The sequence below is a fragment of the Eupeodes corollae genome, chromosome 1 (genome assembly GCF_945859685.1).
Source record: "Eupeodes corollae chromosome 1, idEupCoro1.1, whole genome shotgun sequence".
Classification (NCBI taxonomy): domain Eukaryota; kingdom Metazoa; phylum Arthropoda; class Insecta; order Diptera; family Syrphidae; genus Eupeodes; species Eupeodes corollae.
The window spans coordinates 192,531,017-192,555,081 of NC_079147.1; the positions used below are offsets into that span (position 1 = coordinate 192,531,017).

The 24,065-nt window shown below is 35.0% G+C and overlaps 1 protein-coding gene across 2 annotated transcripts in view; it reads right to left on the reverse strand.

Annotated features, from left to right (window-relative positions):
• Positions 1-15,757: 15,757 nt before the first annotated feature.
• LOC129939443 (developmental protein eyes absent) overlaps positions 15,758-24,065 on the reverse strand; it is a 153,845-nt gene continuing 145,537 nt past the window's right edge. For both annotated transcript variants that reach the window (XM_056047460.1, XM_056047459.1), the window contains exons 3-5: positions 16,741-18,603; positions 16,408-16,652; positions 15,758-16,334 (exon numbers count right to left, since the gene is read on the reverse strand). In XM_056047460.1, coding sequence (XP_055903435.1) covers positions 16,153-16,334; positions 16,408-16,652; positions 16,741-18,603 — 2,290 coding nt within the window. In that variant the 3' untranslated portion in view covers positions 15,758-16,152. The remainder of the gene's footprint in view (positions 16,335-16,407; positions 16,653-16,740; positions 18,604-24,065) is intronic.

Here is a 24,065-nt window from a genome sequence, read left to right on the forward strand (position 1 = left end):
GATTAGTAGTAGTCAAAACAAGCTTAAGAATCATGAATTGAAGTAGCTTATGAATTTAATTTTTAAAGTCATAAGTAAATTTTGTTAAAACACAAGTCATCTACAGACTTATGATTGAATGAATTTGCCTAAAGAAAGCCCTAAAAGATAGAGTCTAAAGACGCGGCCACAGATTTTCAGCACTCTTTTACGAAAAACTTCGATGCTTTCTGAGCTGATTTGTAACTAAGTCGGTGAACTCGAATTTGGCCGCCAAACGTTGAAATTCGACTTGGAAGGACGACCTTTTTTTGATAACAAAGTTTAAATTGCTATGATTATTTGTCTTTAAAAACTGATTAGAAGAACATATTTTGACAGAAAGTAAGAGAAACTATATGGCGCCCACGAGCTGTTACAAACAACCCGTCCTTACTGGAAAACCCTTTATAAAAGTTTATAATTTGTTAGTTCTTTTTTATGCATAGTATTTTGTTATTTCTGCTGAAAAAGCGTAGAGTTAAAGTTGCAAATTTTTAATAACTTCTTCTTTGATTCAAATGATAAGGAAACTAATAAACTATGTGGGCGGCTTTCGACAACATAAGGGACTTCATTTGCAGTCAATTGCATTCCTTAAACGGAAAATTTGACAAGCTTAGACCTTTATTTCACCCCAAAAATATTATCAACAACAAAAAAAACTCCTTTCCAAAGTACATGTCCATAAAAAGTCGTGTTTTTGTAGTATACCGAAAAAGTCTTTATTCCTCTTCCTACATGACAAGGAACCCTTTAAAAAAGAAAACACAAAAAAAGTGTTAACATAATTGTGGAGTAAATAAATAAATCAGAGAGTAACAAAAATCAGTTCAACTAAAGTTGAATGTTAAAACATGATCAGCTAACATCTTGACACATGTACATAAGTAGACTTGATTTGATACTTATTTAAGGTTTTTCTTGACTAAATTTCCATTGAACTTTCTATTAAAGTTGCCAATTTTTTGTCAGCTTAGGAATCAGTTACTAGCAATTTTCCTTACCTACAAGTCGCCTGAACCTGACCTACGTTATACAGAAAACGCTTAAGGAAAATTATATATACGTTCTTCCATTAAGAAGAGGATTAATTTCTAATAGAAAGCTTTTTTGTGGCAGCTGTCACCTTTGAAGCTATAATTATTTTGACAGTTGAAAAGTAAGGGACTTCATTTTCAGTCAACTGCATTCTTCGAATGTAAATTTTGACCAAAGCAACTAGTTGGTTTTTCAAGAGTCATAAATTTCAAACTTGAAACATTATCTTTGTCTAAAAAGCAGTCGTCAGTCAAGCCACAAGTCCATAGCGACTCGTATTTTGTATTGTTAGGAAATATTACTTACATATTTATATTTTCATATTTGACAAGGAACATTTTTACACTAAATATCAAATGAAAAATAAATAAATCATAGAGTTGGCTGTCATTTTGTCATAAGTGGTATTCACTTAATAGTTGAGATATTTCTTAGCTTTGCAGTGAAATTTCCAATAAAGTTGCCTTAATTGGAAGGTAATTTTTCGGTAGCTTACCAATATGATGCTGAAAACTTCAAGTCTCTTAAGTCCTATGAACTTATTCAGCTAAAAATGGAACGATACCCACTTTAATAACGCATTTAAATTGTTAATAATGTTTGCACAAATTTTGCAGTCACGGTTCGCCAACATAAGGAATTGATTTCTTTTGAAAAATGCCTATTTTTATTTTTAATATCTTGTTGAAACCTTTATTTTAACATCTTATTGAAATATCTCCAGAACTTTATGACTTTCCTTAAGAAAATTATACATATTTCAATTTTCTCGGTAGTGTACAAAATAGCAAATAAAATAAGAAACAAACATTTCTCAAGAAAATGTATTAAATCCCACGATCTCTTAGTTTTGGCTTTCAAATAAAGCTCAGACGCAACATAAAGACAAATTAAATTTAATTCAACTCAAACAAATTGCTCATTGCCTATATTGTCCTTTTCAACGTAAAAGAGCGAGAGTGAGTTGTATGCATATACTCTGGATCTGGATAGAAGAAGAAGGTGTTGTGGACGAAATGCTTTCTCTTTTTACTCTTTGTGCTTTTTCTAAATTTCTTCTCATGTAATTTTGAGTTTAAGCTCGATTTAGTTTTGAGTCTTCATCTTCATTCATCATTGTGCGTTGGAGTAGTAAACACCGGTTCCTAATTTTGTGTCTGTTTTTTTTTCAGGTGTTCCGTTATTTTGGGTTTCTTAATAGAAATTTGTTTTTCATTAATAAATGCGTATTTCGTTTAATTCATTAAATATAAAAGTGTGAACAAATATCGGTTTATTCATTAAATAAAAACTCCGGTGTGTGTCTTTAAATGCAGTTTAATTGTAATTGTTTTTAGTAGAATCGTGTTTCAACAAGTTTTGCTTTGTTCGGTAGTGCGCAGTGGATATTTAAAAATTAAATTTGAAAAACTAAGTATTTATTGAAAAAGTGTGGTTTCCGAGATAATAATTATCCAATGGGAAATTTGGAAACTGAAATTAAATCTCCAGGTGAGTACCTACATAAATGATTAAATTATTGTAAAGAACATTTTTTTAGGTACAGATATTTTTTCTTTTTTAATTTTTCTTTCCCATCACAAATTTAATTACTTTATTATTTAAAGAAATTCACTTGAGTTATTTTAATCTTAAATTTTAATGAAGTTTTTGTTTATTTCAACTACACAAAGTTTTCTTAATGGTAATAAGATTGCACTTTTTTAATGGATTTTGATGGCCTTAATTCGAATACGACTTTAAAATTACTCTTTTACGTAAAGTTTTTGAGATATAACATTTTAAACCTCGAAAGTTTTCTTAATTTATGAAGGAGCTTTGATCAATTAAATCCGTGGTGTTTTTTTAATCTGTATTCTTCAATATTCAGTTGAAATATTTGTATTATGTTCTCTAATATTGTAAAAATTTTAATAATTTGAACCATTTCACTCGTTTTACAAAAATTTGAAGGAAACGCTAAGCCATTTATGCTAAAGCGGTTTTCTACAGACAAGTTGAAAGTGAGTTTTGATTTTGCAACGAATCTGTTGTCTAACCAATATTATCATATCAACATTTTTAAATGTATTCAAAAATATAAAAATAATGTTGAAAACGGGTATTTTTAAAACTTTAAGGTGTCTAGGTTTGCTCAAAACTTCATACAGTTAAATAAAGACATATGTCATAACTAATGAGAATTTCCAGAAACTAAGTAAGATATCAAAATGATTTTAAAGAATTGTATTTTTCAAAATTATCATACAATTTATAGTTAAGAGATATTTTGAGTCCTAACTTAGTCTTAAAAAACCAGGTTTTTGTTTTGTTTAGCATTTTAAAAATATGATTTGAAATTTTAAAAATCTGATTTGATAGATAATTTAAAATGAGAGATTCGAATTAAGGATATCCTAATCCTTTCAAAAAAAGTGTTTTTTTTTGCGCTCATTGATTAACGTTGGGTCTTAAGGCCTAGTTAAATAACGCCAAAACATTAATAATGTCAAATCGCCCAAGAATGGCTCTATTTTCCAAAAACATTTTTCAGAAAAAAATACCCGAATATTCAGAAAATCTATCAATAGTATAGTAGGATTTTAAACGAATAACAAAAACAATATCCGTAGTACCTATGAATACTACTTATAAAAGTTATAGTAGAATCTTACTATGGATGGGTTTTTGACGTTTATACGAGTCTCGAATGGCTCTTATGTGATTTCGTTCGTTCGTTTGTTTCGATATTGCATTTGTATCTCGATTGCTGTGTTCGTTGAGTAGGTGTGCATTTGGAATTATGTATGTGTTTTCCATTGGGCAAAAAATCAATCAATTCTGGGCTTTATGACATTTTTAGAAAAGGGTGTTTTTTTTAGGTGAAAAGATCAAACGAGTATATTGTGAATGTGCGTCTCACAAAAAAAAACAATAATCAAGTACTTAATATGAAATATTTTGGGGAGAGTACGATAACTTAGGCGACAAAGTTTAATGACGGATTTGTATAGAACAGTTAAAAACAAGCATTTTTTACTATTGGAGGGAGGGCTCTATATCCCCCGTTTAGGCGATAGGGGCAATTTAAAAAAATGTGTACGTTAAATGAAAAAAAAAATTATTAAAAAAATATTAGTAGTACTTACAACAAAGTTTTATAAATTTTTTTAAAGCCAAAACTTTTGTGCGTATGTTATAGTTCTTGAAAAAATGTTATTAATTAAAATATTTGTTTTGGTATTTTTCAAATTCCTCAAGAACTAGAAGACATAAAATCATCTAATTTTCAGTTTTTGATCAAAAACAAATAAGAGCAATAAATTCTCAAATAAAAACATTAGTAGATAATCTTGAAGTATTGAAAAATTACACTTTAAACCTTTTTTTAACTTTTTTTTAATCAAATTTTGAGTTTAAAATTATTTTTTTCAAAACCCCCCCTCCCAAAGTTAAAAATGCTTATTTTAAACTGTTCTATACAAATCCGCCATAAAACTTTGTCGCCTAAGTTATCGTACTCTTACCAATATTTTGTAACCAACATTAAGATCCTGTTTAATTTTGAAAATCATGGCTGGAGTCTCCATTTAGTTTGTCTGTCTGTGCTCGTCCCTACAATCCAAACCATTGGGTCGATTGAGTTTAAACTTGGAAGTTGTGTTTTTTAAAGATCAAAAATATTGGTTATCCCCATCTCATACATTTTTGATTAAATTAAAACTTTGAATTTTCTCAAAAACTAACCGATAGATTTGTATTAAATTTTCTTTAAAAAGTTTGTCCTTAACTTGGCTTCTTTCAATTAAAACAAATGTATTTAGTTTTTAAATTGTCTCCGGAACTTATGAACTGAGTTCAATAATTTGTCTGCAAAATTTCTTATATTTCTTAATAATAATTGATGATCTAAATTCTAAAATGTCAAATTTTCAAAAATTAATGTTTTTTTTTCAAGAAATCATAAGGCATTTAAAACAAACTTGTGTTGCTGTTAAATTTTTAAATCAAATCTCAAAATATCGTTACTATTTCAAATAAGACTCTTTGGATACAGGAGCAAGTTCGTGTTACAAAGTCGTGCATTTTATTTATACTGCTGAAATTTGGGCTCCTTAAGCAAAACTCAACCATTTCTTACTGGCTACAGTTTTGAAACAAAATTGTTTGGCTAGTTAAAAGTTCCCCTTCATTAACTGGGCTGATCTGTACAACTGTGTAAATCTCTAGTCTATCGATCATTAGAGACCATTCAAAAATTAATACTTCTACCAATCTTGAGACAGAAATATCAATACGCCATACACAATTTTTTAGTTTTATTTATCACTTGAAGAATTGTAAAACGGTTTGAATGTTGAATCTTCAATATTTTAAAAGGAAAATTTAATTCAAAATTAAACTGAAAATTTCAAATTATGTCCCAACGAATAATAGAAAGAATTGCATATTTTTACATGATATCAGAAGATCTGACACGAATTGATAAACATTTTAACGTTATCTTTGTATATGATAGTTCTCATATACAAAGACGTTATGACTTAAATATTTGGAAGAAATGTAGTTTCCGGTTCGTGTTTCTAAACTGGTTTGTGTATTTGATATCACTGGAAATTCTTATTTCCGTTTTCTAGACAACAACCAGCTATGAACATTGTTAAACAAAATACTGGGATTAATTTGTGGCAGAAGAAAATGGAGATATTTCTCTGAAAGAAGGATTTTAACAGTGTCTCAGTCTTCAGAGGTGTATTGGCAAGATTTTAAGATTTCCAAAAAGTGCATGCGTGTAACTTTTTTAAAAAAATATTTTCAAAAATATTATAGAAATGTAAACAAATTTGAAAATAAAATTACCGATAGCAAAAACTTCGTTTTTGGACCCATCACCAAAAAATGTGTTTTTGGTTAAGTCGTCGCACTCTTGCCGGTTGCTTTCAGCTTTAAACGCAACGAATTTGAACTTTTAGAGTAAAATATTCTAACTTAACAGATTTTGGTTCATTAGAAGTCCAAAATTAATCAAACGTTTAAAAATTTTCTAAGAAAGCCTTCAAAATTCATATTTTCGACTAAAACTTATGCAATCATAGAGCAATTACGATTTCCATCGTATTCAAATGAAAAATAAAACAACAAAACTTAAATGTTTTCTTCTAAATATTCTGACACTAAAAGAAAGGTAGACAATTAAGAAAATGTTATAAAATTGTTCATGTTTTGAGGCTTTGAGCAGGAAATCCCAGAACTTAAGTATTTTTTTTTATTTCATTAACCTGATTAAGATTTTCGAGATCTATGAAAGTTTTAACCCTTTCGGGAGGCTATTCATGTGATGAAGTTAGACACAGTTAGACACTTTTTATTTCAGAATTTGTTAAGGGGCTGTTCATGAGCATAATTTATATAAAAAAATACATTTTTGAAGCGCATGGGCAGGGGGTCTTTTCTTTTTCTTAAGAAAATAAAAACAAAAGTTACTAACTTACTTAGGGTGGCGCTACAGCCCGGGGCGGACCTGGGCCTCAACCAACAAGCGTCTCCAGCCAACTCGGTCCCTAGCTAGCTGTCTCCAGTTTCGCACGCCAAGTTGGTTGAGGTCCTCTCCCACCTGGGTGCACCACCTGAGTCGCGGTCTTCCTCTACTGTTCCGTCCCTCGGGATTGGATTCGAAGACCTTCCGGGCTGGAGCGTTGATGTCCATCCGCTCTACATGACTTAGCCATCTAAGCCGTTGGCTAACTAGGTCAGTGTCGCTGTACAGCCCGTACAGTTCGTCGTTATATCTTCTCCTCCATTCTCCATCTATACGTACCTGACCAAAGATCACCCGAAGAATTTGTCTCTCGAAGCATCCTAAGACGCTCTCATCTTTCTTTGACAGGGTCCAGGCCTCAGCGCCATAAATGAGAACCGGAATGATGAGTGTCTTATAGATGGTGATTTTACATGCTCGAGAGAGGACTTTACTTCTCAATTGCCTTCTAAGTCAAAAGAAGCAGCGATTTGCAAGTTAATCTTAGTTTGATTTCAGCGCTGGTGTCGTTGTCTGCATTAATAGCGGTGCCTAGGTAGACAAAGTCCTTAACTACATCAAAGTTATAGCTGTCCATGGTGACGTTTTGTCCAAGACGTCGTTCTCCAATGTCCTTTTTTGATGACACCAAATACTTGGTCTTGCTCTCATTGACCACTAAACCCATCTTCTTCGCTTCTGTCGCAATGCTCAAAAACGCTCCACTGACATCACGCTTTGATCTTCCAATTATGTCAATATCATCTACCGATCAGAGTAATTGGATGGACATTTGGAAGGTTGTGCCTCTAGTGTTGACGGTTGAGTTTTGCACAGTTCTTTCCAGAACGATGTTGAAGAAGTCGCATGACAGTACATCGCCTTGTCTAAAACCTTTTTTTACATCAAATGAATCGGTTAGATCTTTTCCGACCTTGATAGAGCAGCGTGCATTCTCCATCGTCATTCTGCAAAAACGGATAAGTTTGACAGGGATGCCAAAACTAGACATTGCTCGGTAGAGCTCTTCCCTATAGATGCTGTCATACGCGGCTTTAAAATCGATAAAGAGATGGTGGGGTATCGATTTGAAGCTCCTGGGTTTTTCCCAAGATCTGCCGTAGTGTGAATATTTGGTCGATAGTGGACTTTCCTGGTCTTAAGCCACACTGATAAGGACCAATCAGGTTGTTGACGAATGGCTTCAGACGTTCACATAATACGACAGAGAGGATCTTATACGCAATGTTAAGGAGACTGATGCCTCTGTAGTTGGCGCAGTTTAGAGGGTCTCTCTCCTTTCTTATGTATCGGGCACACTATGCTAAGATTATACTCATCGGGCATGCTTTCTTCCGACCATATTTTGCAGATGAGTTTGTATATGCTCCGTACCAAGTCATCACCTGTTGCTTTGAATAGTTCGGCAGTGATGCCGTCAGCTCCAGCAGCTTTGTTTGACTTAAGTTAAGATATAGCTATCCTCACTTCGTCGAGTTCGGGTAGGCGGAATTGTTGATCTGCGTCGCCTAGGTTGAGTGGTTCTATCTCCCTTACAGCTCAGTTCGGTTCTTCATCGCCGTTATATAATTTGGAGAAGTGATCTTTCAATATTCTCATCATCGACTGCTGTTCTACTACGATGTTCCCCTGATCGTCCTTACAGGCTTCGGTTCGTGGCTGGTAACCTTGGGAGGTTTTTTTTACCTTTTGGTAAAATTTACCAACCTCATTCCTGCTGTGACATCCCTCTATCTTCTCGATCGCGCGCTTCTCATGCTCTCTTTTTTTCCATCTAAGAAGCCGGTGTTCCTCTCTCCTCTTCTGCTCGTAGAGCTCGCGAGCAGCTCTAGTCCTTTTGTGCAGCGCCGTTTTGTATGCCTCTTGTTTCGCTGCGTGAGCTTGCCGGCATTCGTCGTCAAACCAGGGGTTTCGCTGTGGTGGCCGTGTGAAACCTAGCTTTTCAGAGGCGGCATCTCTGATGGCTGCAAGGCAATGTTGCCACTGGTTTTCAATGCTTAACGCAGGAGGCATAGGACTCCTTAAGAGGTTATTAGAGACTCGATCGGAAAAGGACATGGCAGTCTCTTGCGATTGTAGCCGTCTAACGTCGAATCTTCTCACAGTACTTCCTTGTTTTGGCTTGGACCGGGATATCCGTAGCCGTACCTTGGCTACAACGAGGTAGTGGTCCGATTCAATGTTGGCCTCTCGGAATGTTCGAATATCCTGGATACTGGAGAAGTGTCGTGCGTCGATCGCAATGTGGTTGACGGTTGATTGATCAGGAGAACAAAAGTACTGTTGATTATATTATATAAAATAATATAAATAAGTACACACATAAATATATTTAAAAAGTATGCAAGACAATGTTTACATAATGGAATTTCGCTTTCCTTGCATATTGTTTTGGTAGGCGTTTATTTTTACGACTTCGAACAATTTGCGCAAAGGCGGCGACCCTACTCCTCTCGCTGGCTAACGATCTCGATGACTCGATCTTTGTAACGCTGTTTTTTTTGAGTCCTTGAGCAACCAAGGCCTCTGAAAAATTCACCAAAAAAGTTTTTTCATTTTTTTTTTCGATTTTTTTCTGAATGAATAACCCATGCGTTCACTGCTGGCGTCAGTAACAACTTGTTGCAACTTAAATATCATTGTTATGGCAGTTGCTAAGCACTAGAAGCTCTTTAGTATCTTGCCATTTCATGCATAAAACCCCACTTGAAGATCCTTTGAACTCAACCTCTCCCCTCTGCAATTTTCTTCCAAATGTGGGACTTTTTTTTTGATAGGATATAATGGTTCCCACCGATGGATATCCAATAGATTCCATTAATTTGACCGATGTACCCAGCTAGGGCATTGCATCGAAGCCACATTTTGATTCCACGTTTTACAGCCTTTAGGGGCATGTAATGTTTGAGGTTACTGCTCCCTTTGAATTTAGTCATTGACTCGTCGATGCTCTGATAAGCACTATATTGTCTGCAGTTTTGAAAGGTGGCCATAACCATATAACCATGATGAACCGATCGCGAGTTATTGCATCTTTTACTGCTTGGTTTCACAGCGATAAACGCGTCGACCATTATCTGCTCCTTTAGGCTTGGCACCCGGTTGTAGCACATTGTAAAAATAAAACCAATGGTTACTTCTATTTCATCAGCGTTAGTTGGATCCATAGTCTTGCAGCGTTTATTTTGTTGATGATCTGCGCTGAATATCCAAGCGTTCGTTTGTGCACTGTGCAATATATATGTATGTAAAAGAATCTTGGCCAAAGTTTGTGAGAAATTTGAAGGATTGAGAACGATCGCCGAACGGTCTGTGATATATTGCATGGCCGTGAAATAAAAACTGTTTTTTTTTTTTAACAAATACGCCGGTGACAATAGTCCAAAAAACATCCTCAGCTTGTGTTTCACCTGTAGAACTGGCTTCATGAAGATTGTTATTACTTATTTCAGGAACAGATATCTAACCATCTGAATCTTCTCCAGAACTTGAATCTTGGTCGTCTTCTGTTTCGGATTCATCACTTGGATCTGGTCGAAACGAATCGTCACTATCAGAAGAAAAGTCTGCTTCACCCGAATTTTCTCCTTCATCATTCAATAATCTTTCAATTTCTTCGTGGTCCATTAAAGTCTTAAAACGAAAGTAGTATAATGCAGTAGCCAAAAATTTCGAACGGTACTTATAAGTTTTAATAAATATGATTTAAAATATAACTAGCATAAGTGTTCATATATGCGTTTCAACCCGTATAATGATTGGGCTCATCAGAAGATGACCATATTTTCCCGATTAAATCGAGATTACATATAATCCGAGCTACATAGAGCATTGCCTACACACATCGGTAATCAGACCGATTTTAATGTACGGTGTGGCAGTATTGTGGACTGCTTTAGAGAAATGTATAAACGGAGATAAGCTAAATAAAGTTCAACGTTCAGCTTGCTATGCATAAGCGGATCGCTTCGGACGACCCCGGACACCTTGCTCTACTTTACACCTCTTGACATATTTAGCAAACAAATAGCTGCAAGCTCTGCTATTCGCCTCAAAGCTTCGTCGCAGTGGACTAACAACAACATTGGCCACTCCGTAATTCTTAGGTATTTAAATTCAATTTCAAAGCACAGAGAGTAAACCATCCCCCAACTGCAATTCGACAGAAATTTCTAGATTTCTATGCCTCCCACATCTTTTTGGGAGGATAGGACATTCCTGGAAGATGAGTCAATCTATTTCTATACAGATGGGTCAAAAACAAAAGAAGGGGTTGGTGGAGGTGTGTACTCTGAACGACTGAAATTAAGTCTCTCATTCCGCCTTCCCAATCATTGTATCGTGTTCCAGGCGGAATTCTTGGCTTGACATCTGATATCCGTATTTTCTCAGATATGGTAACAAACTTTATTCTTTGTGGAATGAGAAATTTTATCCCGAATAGGGTGAAATCTATCAAACCCAAAAAGAACTCATGGTTTGATTCGAGCTGTAAAGAGGTTATTAGGATCAGAGATGTAAGTTTCCGTTGTTATAAAGCCAACCCGACTGAGGAAAACCGGAATAAGTTTAAACAAGCTAGAAAGACCTGAAATGGTCATATTCGACGAACCAAATTGTTGCATGATCAGAAATTAAGGCAAAAAATACTACAATGTCCCAAAGGCAGTCAAAATTTCTGGTCATTTGTAAAAAACGTACGAAACACCACGTCATCTTCGGTTCCAACGCTCGTCCACAATGACACTCCCTATGTAAGCTCGAATGATAAAGCCAATTTGCTTGCAGCACATTTTGCTGTTAATTCGACGCTACCGGATAGTGTCATGAGTCCTCCTGTTCTTGAGAGCGTAAATGATTCTATGGGGCGAATCTTCTTTCGCACTCGTGCAGTCGAAAGATTACTGAAAGACCTTGACATACACAAATCCGCTGGCCCGGATAGTATCTCCCCTATTGTTCTGAAGAGGTGTTCTTCAACGCTGGCAAAACCACTGCGTAAGCTTTTCCATCTGTCCTATTCTACAGGTCTCTTCCCGAGTGAATGGAAAACTGCATTTGTCCAGCCTGTCTCTTAGAAAGGCGAATCCTCCTCTCCCTCAAACTATCGTCCAATTGCACTTACGTCCCTTCTTTCTAAGGTCATGGAAACGCTGATTAATTTTCAGCTTAAGAAATATCTTGAAGAACGGAAGCTTCTTAATGACCGACAGTATGGCTTTCGTAGCAATAGGTCCACTGGTGATCTCATGGTCTATCTCACCGAACAGTGGAACAAATCTTTACATCGTTTTGGAGAAAGTAAGATTATTGCACTTGATATTTCAAAAGCATTTAATAGAGTTCGGCACCAGGCTCTCTTATCGAAAATGCGTACTTTTGGTATTGATGAATCTCTTCTTTGTTGGATTAGAAATTACCTTTCTAACCGTTCAATATAAGTTGTATTGGATGGTTTTAAGTCTGAAATTCATAAAATAAATGCTGGTGTACCCCAGGGCTCCGTTTTGTCTCCGACTCTCTTCCCTATATTCAAAAACGATCTTTTATCTGTCACTTCTAATACATTACACTGTTTCGCCGACGACATAACCCTCAGCTTTTCATATTTGTTTCTAGATTCACATCCTTGTCCTTCGTATTTGGAATTTAAACGGCAGCGTATGATAAGCTCATTAAATTCTGATCTTGACAGCATTGTCCAATGGGGAATCAAAAACCGTGTAGAATTTAATGCTTCGAAAACTCAATGCTGTCTCCTCTCGTTAAAGCGTAACCCACCCCCAATGCCGCTATCCATGAGCGGCACTGGCATCCAGAAAACTATTCAACTTTCAGTACTCGGTATGAATATCACAGATCACCTCTTATGGAATGATCACATATTCGCTATCGCCAAAAATGCTACCAGGTGCTTAGGATTTCTCCGAAGATGCAAGAAATTTTTCACCCCTTCTGATCTGGCTATAATAATCTGCAAAGCTTTTATCCGTCCAAATGTTGAATATAATTCGCATATCTGGGCAGGTTCCCCCAAATCTCTTGGATAGAATTCCAAAAAGGGCTTTCACAATGATAGGCGACAGAACTATAATCGAAACATTTACATCGCTAGAACACCGTCGCAATGTTTCATGCCTTTCGTTATTTTAAAGATATTTTTACAAACAATGTTCTGTCGAATTAGCCAGTTGCATTCCACCCCTTAAACAATTCAGCCGTAATACTCGCACTTCTAGGAATACTCATCAGTTTACCCTTGAGCTCAATTTCGGGCGTACTGTCAAGTACAGAGATTCTTTCTTAAATCGCACATCGAAAATGTGGAATGCTTTGGCCAACTCTGTTTTTCCCTCCCATTTTGAAGTTCAGAACTTTAAGACCAATGTGCACCGGTATCTCCTTTTAAATGCCTCCCTATTTTCCTAACGCTCGCACTGTGTTTAAATATAAACATATAAAGGGTACTAATAACCCCTTGAGTGCTTGTGAATATTTAAAAAAAAGCCAGGCCGCTATCAAATCTCCGGACTCTGTCTCTACAAACTCTATCCCTAATGGAGATGGCGCAACAGTTAAATATTCACCTTTGCTGGATGTCGGGCCATAGAGATATTCCAGGTAACTGTAAGGCAGATGAACGCGCCAAAAACGATACAGTACAGCCCATCCTATCACGTTTGGCAAGTACGAGGAAGAGGAAAAAACGGTTCTTTATCTTCTTTGCACATGCCCTGCTCTGGCTCTAAAAGAAGCAAGAATAACCTAGAGAATTCTTCTTTAACGATCTAAACCATATCGGTATAATCAGCCTCTCACGTTTCGTAAGGGACTCAAGCTGGTTCCATTGAGCTTAGGAGGAAGCCTCAAGATTCATGTGGTATCACAATGGGCCATTAAACTAGCCTAAGTGTGTCCGTTTCCATCTTGAACAGCCACTATAACCTAACTTAACCTATTGACTTCAAACTTTTCGTTGACATTAACATTTTGTAAAGCTTTTAGAAATATTGACAGGCGGGAATACGATTGGGAAGTTATGATCGTGAGTCACATCCAAGCCTGTTTTTGGAAGTTCAATATGCAACCAAAAACACAAAATTGTAATGTCAATAGTCATTGAGAAGAATTGATTTTGTGTATTGTTTTCAGATTTTGTCGTTTCAAGTTTAAAAAAAAATCTAAGAGTGTTTTTGAACTTTGGAGGTTTTATCGTTGTTTTTGAATTATTTTATTTTGAAAATATCCAGAAAATAAAAATCATTTGCCTATCGATATGGTTCTTGTCTTAACCCAACCTAATAAAGGGTGATTTTTTTGAGGTTAGGATTTTCATGCATTAGTATTTGACAGATCACGCGGGATTTCAGACATGGTGTCAAAGAGAAAGATGCTCAGTATGCTTTGACATTTCATCATGAATAGACTTACTAACGAGCAACGCTTGCAAATCATTGAATTTTATTACCAAAATCAGTGTTCGGTTCGAAATGTGTTTCGCGCTTTACGTCCGATTTATGGTCTACATAATCGACCTAGTGAGTAAACAATTAATGCGATTGTGACCAAGTTTCGCACTCAGTTTACTTTATTGGACATTAAACCAACCACACGAATGCGTACAGTGCGTACAGAAGAGAATATTGCGTCTGTTTCTGAGAGTGTTGATGAAGACCGTGAAATGTCGATTCGTCGCCGTTCGCAGCAACTGGGTTTGTGTTATTCGACCACATGGAAGATTTTACGCAAAGATCTTGGTGTAAAACCGTATAAAATACAGCTCGTGCAAGAACTGAAGCCGAACGATCTGCCACAACGTCGAATTTTCAGTGAATGGGCCCTACAAAAGTTGGCAGAAAATCCGCTTTTTTATCTACAAATTTTGTTCAGCGATGAGGCTTATTTCTGGTTGAATGGCTACGTAAATAAGCAAAATTGCCGCACTTGGAGTGAAGAGCAACCAGAAGCCGTTCAAGAACTGCCCATGCATCCCGAAAAATGCACTGTTTGGTGTGGTTTGTACGCTGGTGGAATCATTGGACGGTATTTTTTCAAAGATGCTGTTGGACGCAACGTTACGGTGAATGGCGATCGCTATCGTTCAATGCTAACAAACTTTTTGTTGCCAAAAATGGAAGAACTGAACTTGGTTGACATGTGGTTTCAACAAGATGGCGCTAATGCCACACAGCTCGCGATTATATGGTCATTTTGAGGGAAAACTTCGGAGAACAATTCATCTCAAGGAAGGGACCGGTAAGTTGGCCACCAAGATCATGCGATTTGACGCCTTTAGACTATTTTTTGTGGGGCTACGTCAAGTCTAAAGTCTACACAAATAAGCCAGCAACTATTCCAGCTTTGGAAGACAACATTTCCGAAGAAATTCGGGCTATTCCGGCCGAAATGCTCGAAAAAGTTACCCAAAATTGGACTTTCCGAATGGACCACCTAAGACGCAGCCGCGGTCAACATTTAAATGAAATTATCTTCAAAAAGTAAATGTCATGGACCAATCTAACGTTTTAAATAAAGAATCGATGAGATTTTGCAAATTGTATGCGTTTTTTTTTTTAAAAAGTTCTCAAGCTCTTAAAAAATCACCGTTTAGCTACAGTGCAGTCTTTTGGTGCACTTTATTCCAATTACCCTTGACAACTTAAAAAACAATAACTATTAAATTAAATCCTTTAACTGTTTTCGTATATTTGTATATATATTTTTTCGTGCTATTTTCTTTATAGTTTAATTTTTATTAATAATAATATAATCATTAAAATTTATAGTTTTATTTTAATTAAATATTAAATTTTCTTACAATATAAATCTAAATCTATTTTTCTAGAGTAACCTTTTTTTTAAATTTAAATTTGATTTTTGTATGTTTTCAAAACTTTTCAAAGTTTTTTTTTTTTTAATTATTTTTTGTTTTATTTTTCGAATTGTTTATATTTTTTTTAAGTTTAAAATTTAAAATCTTCTCTCACTGGCTTTTTAATTTACAAGATATTATAATAAAATCCAGATTTTGAAAATGTACATCATACACATATAAACTTAAAAACTACTATTTTATATACTGTGCATTTTTTAAAATTACAAGAAAAAAAGAAAATAGAATAAAAATAATTAAATTATTTTTGTTTATTTTATTTTTTTTTTAGTTTGTGTGCTATTTATTAAAATATTTAAATTAATTTGTTTTAAAAAACAAAGAAAGTTAAAAATCAGTTTTTTATAATTATTAATGTATACTAGGAATTTTTGTTAATATGTTTTTTTTTTGTTCTTTACTACGTAAAATTAAACATCAACATAATTTTGTTTATAAATTTTTGTTTGTACAAATACTTTTTATATATAACATTGTTTTAAATGTATATAAAGTTTTTTATTTTTATATATAGTCTTCTCAATTATATCATTCGTGCGTTTTAAAAAAGATTCAGCATTTTATTTTGCTTCAAATTTAGATTTTTAAATGCTTGGTGAGTAAATTGTATGATAATGTTTTTAATTTTAAATAAACATACAAAATATTTAAACATTTTATTTTTTATGAATAAATAAAGTTTTCATAAGAATCCCATATCGAGGGCAGTGTACAGCGCTCTAATGTCACTATGGCTTGATATTCGCCAAAATGGAAAGTTCATTGATTTAGCTGCAGCCTCTTCTTCGGCGCCATCGCCAATCACAACATAGGTACTTTTACGACCAAATCTGGTCACTATTCTCTCATAGCAGGTTTCTTGACCTAAAATTTAAGAAAAAAGAGAGATTTTAGTCAAGTTTTAAAAAAACTAAAAGGTATTTCAAAAATGACTTACCAATTTTATGTGCGCTATAAATATTCTCAATTGAAAATATTTGCCCCAGTCCAAAGAGCAGGACCTTGGCAAGGGCAGGTGCTAGCTGCGTTGATGTCACCAGGACATTAACACAATTTTCACGCTGGGAAATCATATTTAGACATTTTGTTGCCAAAGATGCCCAATTGTCTGTTGCAATTTCGATATCAGATCGAATTTGAAGCCATGTATCACGTTTTGGTTGCCCAAGAAGTCCACCCACACTAAAAATAAAAAACAAATTGATTAATATAATGAAATATGACAGCTGTCACTTTTTGACAGATTGTTGACAGAAGTATGTTTACTTACTTTCCCCGATAGGTATTGTAGATCTCCTTGATTTTCCTATAGCGAAAGGCCAGCTTTCGCATCCAATCCACTCCGCCTCGCACTCCCGTCGGCAGGCACAGATTTGGTGGTGCTCCCGCTGGAGCACCCGTGTGAAATCCGTCCGTCGCGAAATTATAGTTACTCAGATCCTGACCATTGTCGTCGGATGACACATCATCGATATGCACTTGATCACATTCTTCGATTTCGTTGAAGAAAAAATGCGAATCGGCCATATTGAAGACCATTTCCTCCATCCGAAACGCGATGGTCATAAGCGTGCTATGATCTTTGGAATACCGATTGGCATAGGAACCGGAGAGCAGAGTGTGGAAAATAATTATCGTCTCATCCAAGTCCCAGATAAAGACTCGTTCCGGTGGTTTCACAGTGTCGGCATTGGGTGTTTCGGAAGTGGTGCTTCTTGTGGGCGATGGTTGCGCGTGCCGTCGACCACGCGCCCGACCAGTTCCACTCTTTCCGGTTGGCGGGGTTGTCTTGGGCATTGTGGCGTTTGGTGATATGGGTAGGGGAGAGTGTGGTGAGTGGGCGTGTGTCAGAATTGGCGTTGATGAATGCCCATCGGAGGGACTCTCCGAGAGGTTAGATGCGGCCACATGGAAGCCGTGGCTTGCACTCGAGCCGGGGGAACTAACCGCATAGGGGGAATAATTTGCCGCTGCGGCATGATTGTAGTAATTGCTGTATTGATCATTGTAGTATCCGGTGTAGTCCTGTTGGGCGGCTGTACCGAATTGTGGGAAATTATTGTAGCCATAGGTGGGGTAGAGCTGGGAAGCGGTGTTGTTGTTCGCTGCAGCAGCTGCATAGCTGGAGGTGAGGTAGGCATTTGGAGAGGCAATCTTCGCCGCTCGAGTTGTGTACGGCGAGCCATAGGTGGGGTAGAACGGTGGGGTGTATTGCTGCATGCTGTTGTAGTAATTGTAGTACTCCTGCTTAGTCTCGTAGGCACTCGCTGAAGTCGCCGAATTACCCGACTGCACACCTGCGCCGGAGCTTGAACTTCCGTCGAGGCGAAAATCAGCTGAACTCGGATTCGAACAGAACAACGAAGCCGTACTCTCCGAGAGGTGACTGCTGCCCGTTGGTGGCAAGAGGCCACCTGGACCAACTGCGTCCAAGCCGGGACTTCGATTCTCCGATTTCACCGTTGCACTGATGTTGGATTCGGCGGCAGCGGCTGCTAGCCAATGGGACATGCCCAGGTCAGAGTGTGCTCCCAATCGACCACCCTGTCCCGTTGACGCCGCCGATGATGCCAATACTGATGATGATGCCGCGACCGATGACAAATTCAAGCTAGTCGTATGCAATGACAAACTCGATGATGTAGCATCACCCGAATTCGATGACAGGTGCAGCTGCTGACCACTACCACTGCTGCCACCGTTCGTGCCTAATGGTGAACCTGAGCTATTTGATACATGAGAAGTGGCGGGTATGTGGTGAGATGTCGCGTGTTGTCCAAGACTGTGCGCTAATGAAGCTGATGAAGCCAGCAGCTGTTGTTGTTGTTGCTGGTGTTGTTGATGTTGTTGCTGCTGCTGCTGCTGTTGCTGATGGTGTTGTGAATGAGAATGTGAATGTTGCTGATGCGATGAGGGAGGTAAAATTGTGGAGGAAATTGGAGTTGATTGTGCGAAGGTGGGCAGTGAAACAGCAGCGGTAGCTGAGAGTGCCAATGTGGATGTTGGATGTTGTCCTAGGCTAGATGAGGAACCGCTACAATTGTTATTTAATGATGATGATTGCAAACTATGAGGCAGCGTTAGAGGACTACACTGGCCAGTGTTAAGCGATGATTGTGGCCCACTGCATTGTCTGTAAGAAAAGAAGATAAATGTTATTCTTTGGATTAATATGCTTAAAGGGTTCTTAACCTAAGAAAATAAGAGGCTATATTTGCTTTTATTACTGAACTACGAAGGAAACTCAAGTTATGTGTTCTTTCAACAACTCATTGTCAAATCTCTAACAACATAAAGTCTTCTATAAATGTCTCTGATAAATTGTTGATCTTCATTTCCCACCACTTTTTGGAGCAATTGGTCCCGTATGTCAGTAATAACTCGTCGAATATAGATCAAGTGAATGTTGTCAATAATATCAACTATACAAAAGTGTTGCCAGATTAAAAATCACACTTTTAAAAGAAACGCCTGTTTTATAGCTAAAGACAGTTGTTTGGTGTCTAGTCACCGTTGGGCGCCATTTTTATCTATTGAATGTTAATGAAATATTGTATTTATTATTAAAACATGGTTTAAAGCATTTTCTTGTATTTTAAAGTGCATTTAAGTAGTTTTTACCAAGTGGTGCAGTCCCGACTCTTTAAGGCCAGTGAAGATGTTATTCGGAACTAGGTTTTGAAATAAGTTTTAAAATAATGTTTATTTCTATGAAAATGTTAAAAACGACAAGTAGAGTTTAAGAAGGCATATTTTTGACCCTTTACTAAATCTAGCATCAAACCTATTCAAATGTATCTAATAAATCCTCTTTGTTCCGCGTTGGGCGCCATTTCTAGATGCTTATATTGCTTGTTTTCAAGCAGGATTGCATAGTTATATAAAACGTACTCTTGTATCAATCAATCAGAGTTGATTCATTGAAAAACTGGACCTTGACGTCGAACCTTGTTTACGATCACTTAAATTGTTTTGTGAATTACATAAAACGAAAACGATTCATTCATCTTAATTCACTGTACAATATTTCAAAATAAAGATCCCATTAATACAAATTTATCCCAGAGTTATAACTCAATGAGAATATTTTTGAAAATAAAAATGATTTTATTCCTCAATTAACACTTCGTCAAAACATCATGACACCATAACCAATCTCTGCTAAAAAGAACGATAAAGCATCAATATTAATTGCTGTCAAATAAATGTCTTTTTTTCCGGTCTTCTTTTCTTGAACGGCTCCTCTACTCCTACTGATTGTGAGTATAGAAGCTGTAAAATCTTTATATTTTTGTTTTGGTATATTAATGTGCCAAAGAAATTAAATTAATTAACCTGACATCTAAGCAGATATAAATAAAATCAGTAATGTTTCGTTTTAATTCTTGTTTTTGTTTCTTATTAATTTAACCTTATTTCTGACCAACACACACACCATTATAACAACACCAGCAGACATTCATTCATCCAGAACAAACAACCAAGAAAAGACCGAAAACAAAAGGAAAGAAAAGGGTCTAAAAATATAAATTTAACGAGCATTAAATATTTTTTGTCACAAAAAAAAGGTCAAGTCGTAAAAACGCAACAAAAAAAAAATAATATAAAATTCTTGAAATTTTCAAAACCAATTCTTTATGGTGTCCGCTGAGGAAAATTTGTGTATTTTTAAAAACCCATATAAAACAGACACATAATTAGCAGAAAATGAAATAAAAATCAAATCAAAGTCAAGTGCACTTGATCAGAAAAAAAACAACAACTAAAAATCCATAAAAGATTCAGAAAAAAAATGTGACACATGTGTTAAGCAAATGTTCCATTCAACCGTCAGGCAAAAAAAAATCAATCTAGACTTTTTAAGTGTGCCATTTGAAATTAGTTTCTCTTGTTTTATTGTTTGTTTTCTGTTTTTTTTTATTCTTTCTTTCTAATCCTATTCCTTCCGACACAATCGAAAAGACGTTGAAGAAGATGCTTCTTTTGTCGCTATTTTTCAAATAATGTTCATAACTGTCACATAAAATAAAGAATAGAAAGAATTGCAAAAAAATGTCCACTAACTTCCTTTGAGATTTGGGTTTGACATACTTCTAGGGAAATTTGACTATGGATTTTTTTTAATAAGGAAACAAAATATTAAACGCTGATTATGAAATGATTTTTTCGAATACAGGGTGACACAGCGAGACTTTTTTTTGAATTTGTTTAAAGTTCTGCAACTTGCTCAAAAAATTAAAATTTTAACAGCGTTGCTAACTTTTTGAGAACTTAAAAGTTTCGTAGCAGTTTTAAGATAATTCTCATAACTTTTCTTTTAAACTTTTACAATTTAGTCTTCCTTAATACGTTATACGTTTCAAGACCTTGAAACATTTTTAGAACTGTTAAAAGTGATTCTAAGGACAATCCTTATGAGGGTTCTAGATTTATCTTTTATTACGTGCCCTAATATCTAATAGTAAATAGTGGCATCTGTATCTCAAGCCATACAAGGATCTTCGTTTTGCACTAGTTCTCTAAAAGGCTAGAAACTGTTAGAAATCCCGAGAAGAACGAAATAACCTTTCGAACCTTTCAATTCAAGAAATATTAGATAATTTCAAATCAGATATTCACAAAATAAACGCTGGTGTGCCTCAAGGCTCCGTTTTGTCTCCGACACTCTTCCTTGTTTTCATAAATGATCTCTTGTTGGAAACTTCTAACCCACTTATTTGATTCGCTGATGATTGTAACCTCAGCTTTTCATATTCGTTTTAAAATTCTCATCCTTGTTTTTCGGATGTGGACTTACAACGGCAGGGTATGATGAGCTCGACGAATTCTTTTTATCCAATTGGGAATTAAACGTCGTGTAGAATGTAATGCTTCAAAAACTTAATGTTTTCTGCTGTCGCAAAACCATAATCTTTCGTAAATGCTACTATCCATGGGTAGTACTTGCTTTGAGGAGACTGAATAGTTTTTAGTTCCAGGTAAGAGCATTACAGTAAAATTGAGTCTTTTGGATGGAATTGAAAAAAGAGTTTTAAAACTAATGGGCGCTCGTTCTATTACTAAGACATTTTCTTCTCTTAAACGCTGCCACAAGGTTGTACGCCAATTATTATTTTATCGATATTTTAACAAACAATGTTCTAGTGGAATAGTTAGATGTATTCCTACCCTCAAACAATTCAAGCGTAATACCCTTAGTTCTAGGAATGGTCATTAATTTCCATTGAAGCCAATTTCGAACGTATTGTTAAGTATATAAGGATTCTGTCTTAAACCGTACTACACGAATGTGGAACGCTTTACCAAGCTCAATATTTTGAGGGAAAAATTCTAGTGTCAAAATCATTTTTTTGAAAGATACTATTATAATAATGTAAAGCTGTTTAAAATCAAGAATATCTTTCCTATTTTTTGGATTTCTGTCACATGTCTGCACGGATTTGTTAAAAAAATGTACAATTAAAAATTTATAACAATTTTCTACTTTTTTGTTTGGATCTATCCGAGAAACACTCTCAAGTCTATTGCAGGGTACTTGATAAATTATCGCATGAAATTCCTCTTAATAGATTAAGTGAAATTAGACTTAACAACCGTTTTAAAGATACATTTATATTAAAGCATCCTGTTCAGGAGTAACCCCTCATGTCAATTTAAAGTCAATTCAATGGGGTGCCTCAAGAGAGCCACTTTGGTCCATTGCTATTTATTTTATTTATCAATGATTTGCCTTCCGTCTAAAATAATTCTATATATCTAATCTATGCAGATGATGTTAACAATGTTGGTGTAGTTAAGGAAACTTAGTTAAAGCTTCCCATTTCCATATCTAGTCTTTTCTAGTTTTATTTTGTGCATAAAACTTCAAAATATGAATTTGAAAATACCTAGTTACATGCCTCTTACCCTAATATGTCTTCAGTTGTTTCATAAAGAAAACTGAAGGAAATAATTAAGAAATAAATATAATTCCCTTAAAGCTACAAAATTTACTTTTCTAAGATAACGATATAAACAATTTTAGATATAAACCATTTTATGGTCAATCTCATCTCATTTAAGGGAACTTAAAAAAGAAAAACCAACCATCTTATCTGCCTGATGTGTTGTAACTTGTAACTTAACATTAAAAAACAAAACCAAAAACAAAATGTGTCCGCATTTGGTTCTTTAACAACAAAATATACCATATACTGTTAATCTGATGGGCCTCATGGACATCAAGCTAAGCACATATAAATATATTTAACCAACAAAAGAATTTTAACGATCACACTAAATAATGAAACAATAAAATTCAAGAAGGAAAAGAAAAGACCCCACAATAATTATAGTGATTTTTTTTCGTTTTATTGTTTATCGGATTTTTATTTTGTCTTGTGTTCAATGTGTGATGCGAATCGATTAACAAAGATGATGATGGTTGTTAAAAAGAAAAGATTTAATTTTTTTTATTTCAATTTTATAGATTTTCATTGTTTTTTTTGTTGTTGTTTTGGGTGAACGAGGGCGTTCAATTAATTAATGAGGGTCATAAGATTATTTTAAATAATTATTTCTTTTGTTTTTTAAAGACAATTTTCTTTTAATGAGGTTATGAGGTAATTTTGGTATTTTTCTTATAGAAATTAAATTTCAATTAATTTATGACAACTAATTGTGGGACCCACTTATTATAATTCTGTAATTCAAAATTCATTCATCCTCATAATTGCTTATTGCTGTAAGATCTGTTAAAATTTGAATCACTAACATATAGTGGAAAACTTACACGAATACAACATTGGTTACCTAGTTTATGTACATAGCTTACCCTATTTTTTTTTCTAAGGCATGTAGATCGAAACTGTTATTATAATCAATCTATCACGTAAAGTTACATACAACCTTTTATAATTCGAATTTTTACGTTATGTTTTTTTAAGGCTTTTTAAAGTAGTTTTTTTTTCAATCAAATTCTTTATGATTTTCCAAATCTTTAATCCCTTACTTCAATATTCCGTTTAAATATTTTTAGTACCTTTTTTATTTACTTTCTCAAATTAGCCTTTCGGATTCGGCATATCAACTGTATGTCCCTTCCATTTCTGATAACATTACGCACACAGAAATGGTTGGGAGTTGTAAGTTACTAGGCCCTGGTTCTTCATGGACTGTTGTGCCACCTAATTTATTTATTTTATTATTTACTTAAAACAAAATCACTTTTTGTTGTAAGTATTCAGCTGCCCTACATAAACTTTGAAAACAAAAAACGCTAACCCATTTATTCTAAAACAGTTCTTAGCATAAACACGCAAATTGTTATAAAACCAATTTTTGTTCATATTACGAATTCGTAGTTTTAGAAAATAAGTCTACAAATAATATTGAAAATGGATATTTCTGAATTTGAGCAAATTTGTATTCGGAATAGGAACTCTAAATTAACTCTAAAACGAACTATTCAAGACTATCAAGTATTAACGTTAAAGCGTTGTAATAACTAAAGATAGAGTCAAAAGAATGCAATCTTTTTTGAATGCAATCTTATAGGACTTCAATATAAATACTGCATTCATTGAATTCAGTTAAAGATAGAACTTCATTTAAAGA